The sequence below is a fragment of the Pongo pygmaeus genome, chromosome 11 (assembly GCF_028885625.2).
Source record: "Pongo pygmaeus isolate AG05252 chromosome 11, NHGRI_mPonPyg2-v2.0_pri, whole genome shotgun sequence".
NCBI lineage: Eukaryota > Metazoa > Chordata > Mammalia > Primates > Hominidae > Pongo > Pongo pygmaeus.
In genome coordinates this window covers 97,767,491-97,780,294 of record NC_072384.2, presented here as the reverse complement: position 1 = coordinate 97,780,294, position 12,804 = coordinate 97,767,491, and the positions used below count along the sequence as shown (strand labels likewise).

Sequence of the window (12,804 nt, the reverse complement as noted above, 5' to 3'; positions counted from 1 at the left end):
GTGGGGATCTTCTGCTTACCTTTTCCCTGCAATAAGAAATTGCAGGACTCCAGACAGAACCAATCCTAGCAGAAGAGAAGGGGTTGCAGAGGCTGAGTGGCTCCATGCTGCGCTCCTGGATTTGCAATTACCACAGGTGTGTCTCCACTCCCCTGCGGCACTCCAGCACTCTCCCTTTGATGCTCCTGTCAAATTGTAGCTGTTTATTCTTTGCCTTAGTCCTTTCTTGTGGCGGGGTGGGGAGCCAGTGGAAAATGAATGCTAGGCATCTCTGGTCAGCCATCTTGCTGACATCATGCCTCTCTTTTTTTACGAGGGAACTAAACAATGTCATACAAGAAGATGGACTCTTTGCTTCCTTTTACCAAATGTGATGAGGTCAGTTTTGCTCCCCTGGCTAACATTTAGATCTAAAAAGTCTTTAGCAATAATTCCCAAAGTAAGATACAGGTATTGGACTGCAAGCTGGTTTTTTAATGTTAACATATGTCAGTTTCTTGCTATATTATATTTAACATAATTTATATTAAAGTAAATAATATATTGTGGTTTATTATATATTATGACATCCTCTTTCAGTTAACCAGCACTCTTCGTTAACTTTAGTGAGAAATTGGGGATAAGTGAACTATAATGCCAGATCATTTTGGTCTATAGCAGGGTCATCAAACTATGGCTTGCAGACCAAACTCCAGCCAGCAGCCTGTTTTTGTAAATAAAACATTATTGGAACACAGCCACATTTGTTTACTTATTGTCTATGGCTGTTTTTGTGCTACAGTAGACAAGTTGAGTCTTCTTTTTCCCTTTATCCCAGTGCTAGGCAACCAGTAATCTACTTACCTGTTTTTCTAGATTTGCCTATTCTGGATATATCCTATAAAAACAATCATACAATATGTGGTCTTTTGTGACTGGCTTCTTTCATTTAGCATAATGATTTCAAGATTTATCTATGTCATGATAAATGAGACATGGCATATCTCAGTACTTCGTTCTCAAATAATATCCCATTGTATGGATACACTGTACCACATTTTGTTTATCCATTCATCAGATGATGGACACTTGAGTTGTTTCTACTTTTTGACTGTTATAAATAATGCTGCGATGGACATTCACATACAAATTTTTATGTGAACATATATTTTTATTTCTCTTAGGTCTTGTAACTAGAGTGGAATTGCTGGGTCATAACAGTAACTTTGTTTAACCTTTTAAGGAAGTGTTTATTTTCCCAAAGGGCTGCACCATTTTACATTCCCACCAGCAGATTATGAGGGTTCTAATTTCTCCACATGACCGTCAACACTTATGATCTACTTTTTTGATTAAAGCCATCCTAATAGGTATGAAGTGATGTTGTATTATGGTTTTGATTTGTATTTCCCTGAAGGCTAGTGGTGTCGAGCATTATTTCTTGTGTTTATTGGCCATATGTATATCTTCTTTGGAGAAAAGTCTATTCATATCATTTATCTATTTTTAAGTTGGGTTACTTGTCTTTTGATTATTGAGTTGTAAGAGTTCTTTATACATTCTTGATATAAGTTCCATGTTTTCTCTCATCCTGTGGGTTGTATTTTCACTTGCACAAAAGTTTTTTAAAGTTTTGATGAAATCTAATTTAACTATTTTTTGTTGTTGCTTTGTTGTTTGTGCTTTTGCAATCATAATTTTAAAAACATTTCCTAATTCAAGGTCACAGGCATTTACACCTATGCTTTTTTCTAAGAGTTGTATAATTTTAGCTCTTACATTTAAGTCTCTGGTCCATTTTGAGTTAATTTTTGTATATGGCTTTAGTTAATTTTTGTGTATGGTGTGAGGGTCCAACTTCATATTTTTGCCTGTAGATACCTAGTTTTAACCCTTGTTTATAATCAGAATGGGTTTTTCTTTTCTTTTATTTAATTTTAGGCCACTACACAGTATTTACCAGGACAGTGGCAGTGGAGTGTTCCTCAGGTAAATGTTAACTTTCAATATATAATTTTAAATCCTTCTTTCATTATATTCTTGTGATGACTGCATAAATACTAAAGTTTTTTAGATTTGAGACCTTCTTCTTCTGTTTATTAACTTATTCTTTTGGCAGTTCATTTTCAGTTTCTTCATTTGTAAAATGGATGTAATGATACTATACCTTTGTAAGTTTCCTTACATGATTTTTGTGAATATCAAATGATAATGCATAAGTGAAAGCATTTTATAAATGTGTACTGCATAAACATGAAAACTTACACTTTTTTACTATTAGTGTTATTTGAAAATTTAGCATTTTTCTAACTTCACTTGGATTTGGCTTCAGTTTTTATTCTGTTCCTAAATAAGTATTCTATTTCCCAACTTTTGGTAACAAATAGTACTTCACCAAAAAATTGTTTCACATTTTCCCACTTCCATTAGAAGTCACAGAGCTGAGAGTAGGCATTTATGTCAATTTAAATACCATAGGTTACATTATCACAACCTTTACTGGTGACATTAATATAACCATAATTATTATCTGAATTTATATGTGAGGTTCTGAGTCATTAAGAAGTTTTAGTGCTTACCAATGATAAAACTCTTTAACTACGTCTACACAATTGGAATTTATAACAGATCAGTTTCTAATCCATTGCTGAGATACTTCTGTGCTATTCCTAAAAAAAAAATTTAGTAAAATAAAAAACAAATACTTCTCTCATCTGTTGGCTAAGTCATTTGGTTTAACAGAAATAACTAATCATATTTGAATTAGAAATATGGTTTTGTATTTTAGCCTCCTGCCTCTTCTGCTCCATTCTTATACCTGCAACCTTCTGAGGTTATTTATCAACCAGTGGAAATTTCACAGGATGGTGGATGTGTTCCTCCTCCACTGTCTCTGATGGAAACTTCAGTTCCAGAGGTATGTATTAGTCTTAAGGTAATTGATCTATAACTACCTCATGTTAACATTTATTTCTTTTTCTCTTTTTTAAATTTGTTCACGACCCTTATTGAAACTGCTTCATCTTCTGTTTTGTTGATTTATTCAAATCTCTTCCCCTTTCTTACATCTAAGAATGCATCATCTTAGACTTTTTCACTAACTAGTTCTGAACCATTTCCCAAATCAACCATTCACTCCACTAAGCTAATCTTTGATTTGATCTTTTTGAAATAGTAAAATTCCAAATACTCTGCATTCTCATTTTGCCTGTCAATCTGTATTGTTACTAACATTCTATTAGTCAAAAGCATATAATTAAGATGAAGAAGAAAAATCTTTAAAAAAATTCTTCCTACAAAAATGTAAATTAAATTTATAATTACAAATTTTAATATCCTCTTCAGCATCTTTAAATTATATTTCTGATCCATTACTTATAGCTTCACCATCTGTGTGCCAGGAACTGTGCATGGTATGTTTTATTTTATATTTTTTTATTTTATATTATTTTAAGTTCCAGTATATATGTGTAGGATGCGCAGGTTTATTACATAGGTAAACCTGTGCCATGTTGGTTTGCTGCATCTATCAACCCATCACCTAGGTGTTAAGCCTGGCATGCATTAGCTATTTTTCCTGATGCTCTCCCTTCCCCAGCCCCCGACACGTCCCAGTGTGTGTTGTTCCCCTCCCTGTGTCCATGTGTTTCTCATTGTTCAGCTCCCACTTACAAGTGAGAACGTGCAGTGTTTGGTTTTCTGTTCCTGTGTTAGTTTGCTGAGGATAATGGCTTCCAGCTCCATCCATGTCCCAGCAAAGGACATGATCTCTTTCCTTTTTATGGCTGCATAGCATTCCATGATGTATATGTACCACATTTTCTTTATCAAGTCTATCACAGATGAGCATTTGTGTTGATTCCATGTCTTTGCTATTGTGAATAGTGCTGCAATGAACATACACATGCATGTATCTTTATAATAGAATGATTTATATTCTTTGGGTATATACCCAGTAATGGGATTGCTGGGTCAAATGGTATTTCTGCCTCTAGGTCTTTGAGGAATCACCACACTGTCTTCCACAATGGTTGAACTAATTTACATTTCCACTAACAGTGTAAAAAAGCGTTCCTATTTCTCCACAGCCTCACCAGCATCTGTTGTTCCTTGACTTTTTAATAATCGCCATTCTGACTGGTGTGAGATGGTATCTCATTGTGGCTGATTAGCATTTCTCCAATGATCAGTGATGCTGAGCTTTTTTTATGTTTGTTGGCTGGATAAATGTCTTCTTTTGAGAAGTGTCTGTTCGTGTCTTTTGCCGACTTTTTAATGAGGTTCTTTGTTTTTTTCTTGTGAATTTGTTTAAGTTCCTTGTACATTCTGGATATTGGACTTTTGTCAGATGGATAGATTGCAAAAATTTTCTCCCATTCTATAGGTTGTCTATTGACTCTGATGATAGTTTCTTTTGCTGAGCAGAAGCTCTTTAGTTAATTAAATCCCATTTGTCAATTTTTGCTTTAGTTGCAATTGCTTTTGATGTTTTCATCATGAAGTCTTTGCCTGTGCCTGTGTCCTGAATGAATGGTATTGCCTATATTTTCTTCTGTGGTTTGCGTGTGTGTGTGAGTGTGTGTGTGTGTGTGTGTTTGTTTTGGTTTTTTGGGGTTTTTTTGTTTGTTTTTTGTTTTGTTTTTTGAGACGGAGTCTCGCTCCGTCACCCAGGCTAGAGTGCAATGGCATGATCTCAGCTCACTGCAACCTCCACCTCCCAGGTTCGAGTGATTCTCCTGCCTCAGCCTCCTGAGTAGCTGGGACTACAGGCACGCGCCACCATGCCCAGCTGGCTAATGTTTTCATATTTTTAGTAGAGACGGGGTTTCACCGTGTTAGCCAGGATGGTCTCGAGCTCCTGACCTCATGATCCACCCGCCTCGGCCTCCCAAAGTGCTGGGATTACAGGTATGAGCCACTGCACCCAGCCCTTCTATGGTTTCTATAGTTTTGGGTTTTACATTTAAGTCTTTAATCCATCTTGAGTTAATTTTTGTATAAGGTGTAAGGAAGGGGTCCAGTTTCAATTTTCTATATATGGCTAGACAGTTTTCCCAGGACCATTTTTTTTTATTATACTTTACATTCTGGGATACATATGCAGAACGTGCAGGTTTGTTACATAGGTATACATGTGCCATGGTGGTTTACTGCACCCATCAGCCCATCATGTACATTAGGTATTTCTCCTAATGCTATCCCTCCCCTTGCCCCCGACCCCCTGACAGGCCCTGGTGTGTGATGTTCCCCTCCCTATGTCCATGTGTTCTCATTGTTCAGCTCTCACTTATGAGTGAGAACATGCAGTGTTTGGTTTTCTGTTCCTGTGTTAGTTTGCTGAGAATGATGGTTTCCAGCTTCATCCATGTCCCTGCAAAGGACATGAACTCATTCTTTTTTATGGCTGCATAGTATTCCATGGTGTATATGTGCCACATTTTCTTTAGTCTATCATTGATAGGCATTTGGGTTGGTTCCAAGTCTTTGCTATCGTAAATAGTGCTGCAATAAACATACATGTGCATGTGTCTTTATAGAAGAAAGATTTATAAACTTTTCAATATATACCCAGTAATGGGATTGCTGGGTCAAACGGTATTTCTGGTTCTAGATCCTTGAGGAATCGCCACACTGTCTTCCACAATGGTTGAATTAATTTACACTCCCACCAACAATGTTAAAGCTTGCCTATTTCTCCACATCCTCTCCAGCATCTGTTGTTTCCTGACTTTTTAGTGATCACCATTCTAATTGGCATGGGATGGTATCTCATTGTGCTTTTGATTTGCATTTCTCTAATGACCAGTGATGATGAGCTTTTTTTCATATGTTTGTTGGCCACATAAATATCTTCTTTTGAGAAGTGTCTGTTCATATCCTTCACCCACTTTTTTATGGGGTTGTTTTTTTCTTGTAAATTTGTTTAAGTTCTGTGTAGATTCTAGATATTAGCCTATTGTCAGATGGATAGATGGCAAAAATTTTCTCCCATTCTGTAGGTTGCCTGTTCACTCTGATGATAGTTTCTTTTGCTATGCAGAAGCTCTTTAGTTTAATTAGATCCCATTTGTCAATTTTGGCTTTTGTTGCCATTACTTTTAGTGTTTTAGTCATGCCTATGTCCTGAATGGTATTACCTAGGTTTTCTTCTAGGGTTTTTATGGTTTTAGTTCTTACGTTTAAGTCATTAATCCATCTTGAGTTAATTTTTGTATAAGGTGTAAGGAAGAGGTCCAGTTTCAGTTTTTTGCATATGGCTAGCCAGTTTTCTCAACACCATTTATTAAATAGGGAATCCTTTCCCCATTGCTTGTTTTAGTCAGGTTTGTCAAAGATCAGATAGTTGTAGATGTGTGATGTTATTTCTGAGGTCTCTGTTCTGTTCCATTGGTCTATATATCTGTTTTGGTACCAGTACCATGGTGTTTTGGTTAGTGTAGCCTTGTAGTTTGAAGTCAGGTAGCGTGATGCCTCCAGCTTTGTTCTTTTCGCTTAGGATTGTCTTGGTTATATGGGCTCTTTTTTGGTTCCATATGAAATTTAAACTAGTTTTTTCTAATTCTGTGAAGAAAGTCATTGGTAGCTTGATGGGAATAGCATTGAATCTATAAATTACTTTGGGCAGTATGGCCATTTTCACAATATTGATTCTTCCTACCCATGAGCATGGAATGTTTTTCCATTTGATTGTGTCCTCTCGTATTTCCTTGAGCAGTGGTTTGTAGTTCTCCTTGAAGAGGTCCTTCACATCCCTTGTAAGTTGTATTCCTAGCTACTTTATTCTCTTTGTAGCAATTGTGAATGGGAGTTTGCTCATGATTTGGTTCTCTGTCTATTATTGGAGTATAGGAATGCTGAATGCTTGTGATTTTTGCACATTGATTTTGTATGCTGAGACTTTACTGAAGTTTCTTATCAGTTTAAGGAGTTTTGGGGCTGAGATGATGGGGTTTTCTAAATATACAATCATGTCATCTGCAAACAGAGACAGTTTGACTTCCTGTCTTCCTATTTGAATACCCTTTATTTCTTTCTCTTGCCCGATTGCCCTAGCCAGAACTTCCAATACTGTGTTGAATAGGAGTGATGAGAGAGGGCATCCTTGTCTTGTGCCGATTTTTAAGGGAATGCTTCCAGCTTTTGCCCGTTCAGTATGATATTGGCTATTGGTTTGTCATAAATAGCTCTTATTATTTTGAGATATGTTCCATCAATACTTAGTTTATTAAGTGTTTTTAGCATGAAAGGGTGTTGAATTTTTTTGAAGGCCTTTTCTGCGTCTATTGAGATAATCATGTGGTTTTTGTCGTCGGTTCTGTTTATGTGATGGGTTACATTTACTGATTTGCATATATTGAACCAGCCTTGCATCCCAGGGATGAAGCCAACTTGATGGTGCTGGATAAGATTTTTTATGTGCTGCTGGATTTGGTTTGCCAGTATTTTGTTGAGGATTTTTGCTTCGATGTTCATCAGGGATATTGGCCTGAAATTTTCTTTTATTTGTTGGTTTCTGACAGGTTTTGGTATCAGGATGATGCTGGCCTCACAAAATAAGTTAGGAAGGAGTCCCTCTTTTTCTATTATTTGGAATAGTTTCAGAAGGAATGGTACTAGCTCCTCTTTGTACCTCTGGTAGAATTCGGCTGTGAATCTGTCTGGTCCTGGACTTTTTTTGTTTAGTAGGCTATTAATTACTGCCTTAATTTCAGAACTTGTTACTGGCCTATTCAGGGATTCGACTTCTTCCTGGTTTAGTCTTGGGAAGGTGTATGTGTCCAGAAATTTATCCATTTCTTTTGATTTTCGAGTTTATTTGTGTAGAGATGTTCATAGTATTCTCTGATGGTAGTTTGTATTTCTGTGGGATCAGTGGTGATATCCCTTTTATCATTTTTTACTGTGTCTGTTTGATTCTTCTCTCTTTTCTTCTTTATCAGTCTGGCTAGTGGTCTATTTTGTTAATCTTTTCAAAAAACCAGCTCTTGGATTCATTGATTTTTTTTGAAGGGTTTTTCGTGTCTCTATCTCCCTCAGTTCTGCTCTAATATAGTTATTTATTATCTTCTTTCTGTTTGTTAGTTTTCCTTCTAAGAGTCAGGCCTCTCTGCTGCAGGTCTGCAGGAGTTTGCTGGAGATCCACCCCAGACCCTGTTTGCCTGGGTATCACCAGCGGAAGCTGCAGAACAGCAAAGATTGCTGCCTGCTCCTTCCTCTGGAAGCTTCGTCCCAGAGAGACACCCGCCAGATGCCAACTGGAGCTCTCCTGTATGAGATGTCTGTCAACCCCTACTAGGAAGTGTCTCCCAGTCAGGAGGCACAGGTGTCAGGGACTCACTTGAGGAGGCATTCTGTCCCTTAGCAGAGCTCAAGCACTGTGCTGGGAGATCTATTGCTCTCTTCAGAGCCGGGAGGCAGGAATATTTAAGTCTGCTGAAGCTGCACCCACAGCTGCCCCTTCCCCCAGGTGTTTTGTCCCAGGGAGATGGGAGTTTTATCTATAAGCCCCTGACTGGGGCTGCTGCCTTTCTTTCAGAGATGCCCTGCCCAGAGAGAAGGAATCTAGAGAGGCAGTCTGGCTACAGTGGCTTTGTGGTGCTGAGGTGGGCTCTGCCCAGTCCGAACTTCCCAGCGGCTTTATTTACACTGTGAGTGGAAAACCACTTACTCAAGCCTCAGTAATGGCAGATGCCCCTACCCCTGACCAAGCTTGAGCATCCCAGGTTGACTTCAGACAGCTGTGCTGGCAGCGAGAATTTCAAGCCAGTGGGTCTTAGCTTGCTGGGCTCCATGGAAGTGGGATCCACTGAGCAAGACCACTTGGCTCCTGGCTTCACCTCCCTTTCCAGGAGAGTGAATGGTTCTGTCTCTCTGGGGTTCCAGGTGCCACTGGGGTATGAACAAAAAAAACCCTGTAGCTAGCTCAGTGTCTGCCCAAATGGGCACCCACTTTTGTGCTTGAAACCCAGGGCCCTGGTGGTGTAGGCACCCGAGGGGATCTCCTGGTCTGCGGGTGCAAAAGCCATGGGAAAAGCGTAGTATCTGGGCCAGATATCACTGTCCCTCATGGCTTCCCTTGGCTGGAGAAGGGATTTCCCCAATCCCTTGTGCTTCCCTGGTGAGGTGATGCCCCACCCTGCTTCTGCTCACCCTCCGTGGGCTGCACCCACTGTCTAACCAGTCCCAGTGAGATGAGCTGGGTACCTCAGTTGGAAATGCAGAAATCACCTGCCTTCTATATTGTTCTCACTGGAAGCTGCAGACCAGAGCTGGTCCTATTTGGCCATCTTGCCCTGGACCTCCCCAGCACCATTTATTAAACAGGGAATCCTTTCCCCGTTGCTTGTTTTTGTCAAGTTTGTTGAAAATCAGATGGTTGTAAATATGTGGTCTTATTTGAGTTCTCTATCCTGTTCCATTGGTCTGTGTCTGTTTTTGTACCAGTACCATGTGCATGGTATGTTTTAAATCAGTGTGGTGAAAGATTAAGAAATTAGCATTTGCCTCCCAGTTTAAGTACATTGTTTTATTACTTTTTTAATATTATAATTTTGTTCTGAAACAATAATTTCCACAGTTGGATCTTAAGATTTACTATCAATACTTTTACTAGGATTTCTTTATTGTTTGTTTCATGCCCCACTTTTTTTTTTTTTTTTTGAGACCGAGTCTCGCTCTGTCGCCCAGGCTGGAGTACAGTGGTGCCATCTCGGCTCACTGCAACCCCTGCCTCCTGGGTTCAAGCGATTCTCCTTACTCAGCCTCCCAAGTATCTGGGACTACAGGCGTGTGCCACCAAGTCTGTCTAATTTTTTGTATTTTTAGTAGAGATGGGGTTTCACTGTGTTAGCCAGGATGGTCTCGATCTCCTGACCTCATGATCTGCCCGCCTCGGCCTTCCAAAGTGCTGGGATTACAGGTGTGAGCCACTGCGCCTGGCCTGCCCCACCTATTTTTTTATGGTTGCTTTTTTCTTGTTATCCTCAGCTTTACTAAATTGTAACTAACGACAAATGGTATACATTTGCAGTGTATAGCATGATGGTTGGATATGTGTACACACTGTGAAATGATTACCCCAGTCAAGCTAATCCATCACCTCACATGGTTATCCTTTTTTTGTTTGTGATGAGAACATTTAAGGTACTTTAAGTCTTAGCAATTTTCAAGTATATATGTTATTATTAACTACAGTCATGCTATACAGTAGATCTCCAGAGCATATTCTTCCTTTAGAACTGAAACTCTTTAACCTTTGACCAACATCTCCCATCTCACTCCCCCTCCCCAGCCCCTGGCAACCACCATTCTTCTCTCTGCTTCTTTTTTTTTTTTTTTTTTTTGTTGAGACAGAGTCTCACTCTGTCACCAGGTTGGAGTGCAGTGGCACGATCTCAGCTCATTGCAGCCTCTGCCTCCCGGGTTCAAGCGATCCCCCTGTCCCAGCCTCCCAAATAGCTGGAACTACAGGCGCACACTACCACGCCCGGCTAATTTTTATATTTTTAGTAGAGACGGGGTTTCACCATGTTGGCCAGGATGGTCTCGATTTCTTGACCTCGTGATCTGCCTGCCTCGGCCTCCAAAAGTGCTGGGATTACAGGCGTGAGCCACCGCGCCTGGCCTTCTCTGCTTCTATGAGTTCGACTTTTTCACGTTCTGCATATAAGTGAAATCATGTAGTATTTGTCTTTCTGTGCTTGGCTTATTTCACTTAGCATAATGTCCTCCAAGTTCATCCATGTTGTCATAAATGACAGGATCTACTTCTTTGTTAAGGCTGAACAGTATTCCATTGTGTATATAGATACTACATTTTCTTTATCCATTCACTGATTGATAGACGCTAAGGTTGATTCCACATCTTGACTATTATAAATAATGCTGGAGTGAACATGGAAATGGAGATATCTTTTTAACATACTGACTTCATTTCCTTTGGATATATATACACAGTAGTGTGATTTCTAGATCATATGATAGTATTTTTAATTTTCTGAGAAACCACCCTACTGTTTTCCAAAATGGCCATACTAATTTACATTCCCACCAGCAGTGTACAGGGATTCCCTTTCCTCCACATCCTTGCCAGAGATCATTTTTGTTCCTTTTAAAGCCCTTTTTATCATAGGGGTTCTGTATTGGGATGTGGCAATTGCTACTTCCTTTCCCACTTTCTCCCTGCTTCACCTCCAGCAGTATTCCTCAGGTAAAAGGCTAGATAGTAGACAAGAAAAATTGTATAAACATGATTTCTCCATCAATTCTACCTCCCCTGTTAAGTCAGGATTATTAATTATTATTAATTATTATCCTAATTATTAATAGGATCTCTGTGGAAATATTTTGTGCTTCTACCTCACCCTGACCAATACATACTTCTGCACTCAAGACTCTAAAGTATCTTTGAGGTTTTCCAGAACATCGACCTCTAGGGAAATCGTCATCCTTTCTCATGACTGAGGAGACTTCAGAATCCTCCCTTATGTTGGTGCAACTTGCACAGCACTTGGCAGACATTCTACATTGTGTATGGTTTGGGCATCATAGGCATTTTCTTCTTTAATTGATGATGGCATTTTAAAAATCTATATTTTGTTCTTTTTGTTGTTTTCTGGTTTGCCAGGAGCAGGTAGTGAGATAAGAATGCTTTTACATTTGATTTTTTGTCAGAATCTCTTTTGGCATTAAATCATATTTTTAATATCTGATATCAGATACTTACCATCAGAATATATGCACTATTTAATGAAATCTAATAAAGCTTTTCTGAAAATATTGCTCATCATTATCTTATAACTTGTACTTTGTATGGTATTTCCATACAAAATATTTGTATGTTTTTGTTTTGATATTGTTTCTAGTAGAGGGTATAGTCTGACTAATATATAACTTAATGAATAGAGTGGGATGGTTTACAGTTGAAGTGTTTTTTTCCCTAAAATTAAGAACTTCATGACTTTTCTTGTGAGCGTTATAGTCAAATTTCTTTTTTTTAAAAAAAAAAAAAAGTGACCGTCTTCACTCACTTATTTCAATGATTATTTTAAACCTTTGCCAAGCCCTCAGTACTACCAGATTGCACCCACTCCAACGCCTGCCCATGTCATTCTGAGAATATAACTTTGCCTTCTCTTTTGCAGAGTAAGTAAGAACCAATTTGTGAAAACCAACTCAGCCTCCAACCCCCGAAACACAAACTTACCTGTATCCTAACTCATCCTTAACTTCTTATATTTATTTAGTGACTTTCAGTCTTGTCCAAGGTTATTTCTACCTCTTGCGATCTAGGTGCTATCAGTTCCCTCCTCCTCAGGGACCTCATTCCATCTACTGTTCTTTTTCTCTCTTGTATTTGAAGTCTTCTTCTCTCCATTGGTTTACAGCTTCACGACTTACTAACTGTGTTACTTTGAGGAATTGCTTAACCCTTCATGGTCTTGCTTTCATAATTTCCTTATTTATAAAATGAGGACATCAGGAAAAACTATTTTGCAGGATTGATGTAAAGACTAGAGAGATGGTATACAAAGTTCTTTGTATAGTGCCCAGCACCTTGTAAGAGGCAATATTATCCTGTGACACACACTCCCACCACTTCCCTAATTTTCTGCTACCTTCCAAAGCCAAGTTTCTTGAAAAAGTAGTCTACATTCAGAATTTCTGCTACTTCACTACCCATTCACTCCTCACCTGCTGAAGTCTACTTCATTACCTTTCTGCTGAAGCTGCCTTGGGTAAAGGTCCTCAATGACTTCCTAACTGACACAAACTTTCCTTTCTTTTTAATCTTATTTGACCTCTCAGAGACATTGTACCTACTCC

The 12,804-nt window shown here is 38.7% G+C and overlaps 1 protein-coding gene across 8 annotated transcripts in view; it reads left to right on the top strand.

The window, feature by feature from the left end:
- BOLL (boule homolog, RNA binding protein) overlaps positions 1-12,804 on the top strand; it is a 64,348-nt gene that overhangs the window by 28,252 nt on the left and 23,292 nt on the right. For 5 of the 8 annotated variants that reach the window (XM_054478386.2, XM_054478385.1, XM_054478392.1 and 2 more), the window contains exons 8-9: positions 1,921-1,968; positions 2,768-2,896. In XM_054478386.2, the coding sequence (XP_054334361.1) occupies positions 1,921-1,968; positions 2,768-2,896 (177 nt within the window). Of the gene's footprint in view, positions 1-1,920; positions 1,969-2,767; positions 2,897-3,360; positions 3,393-12,804 lie in introns of all 8 variants that reach the window. The other 3 variants (XM_054478388.1, XM_054478391.1, XM_054478389.1) reach the window with 1 other exon arrangement.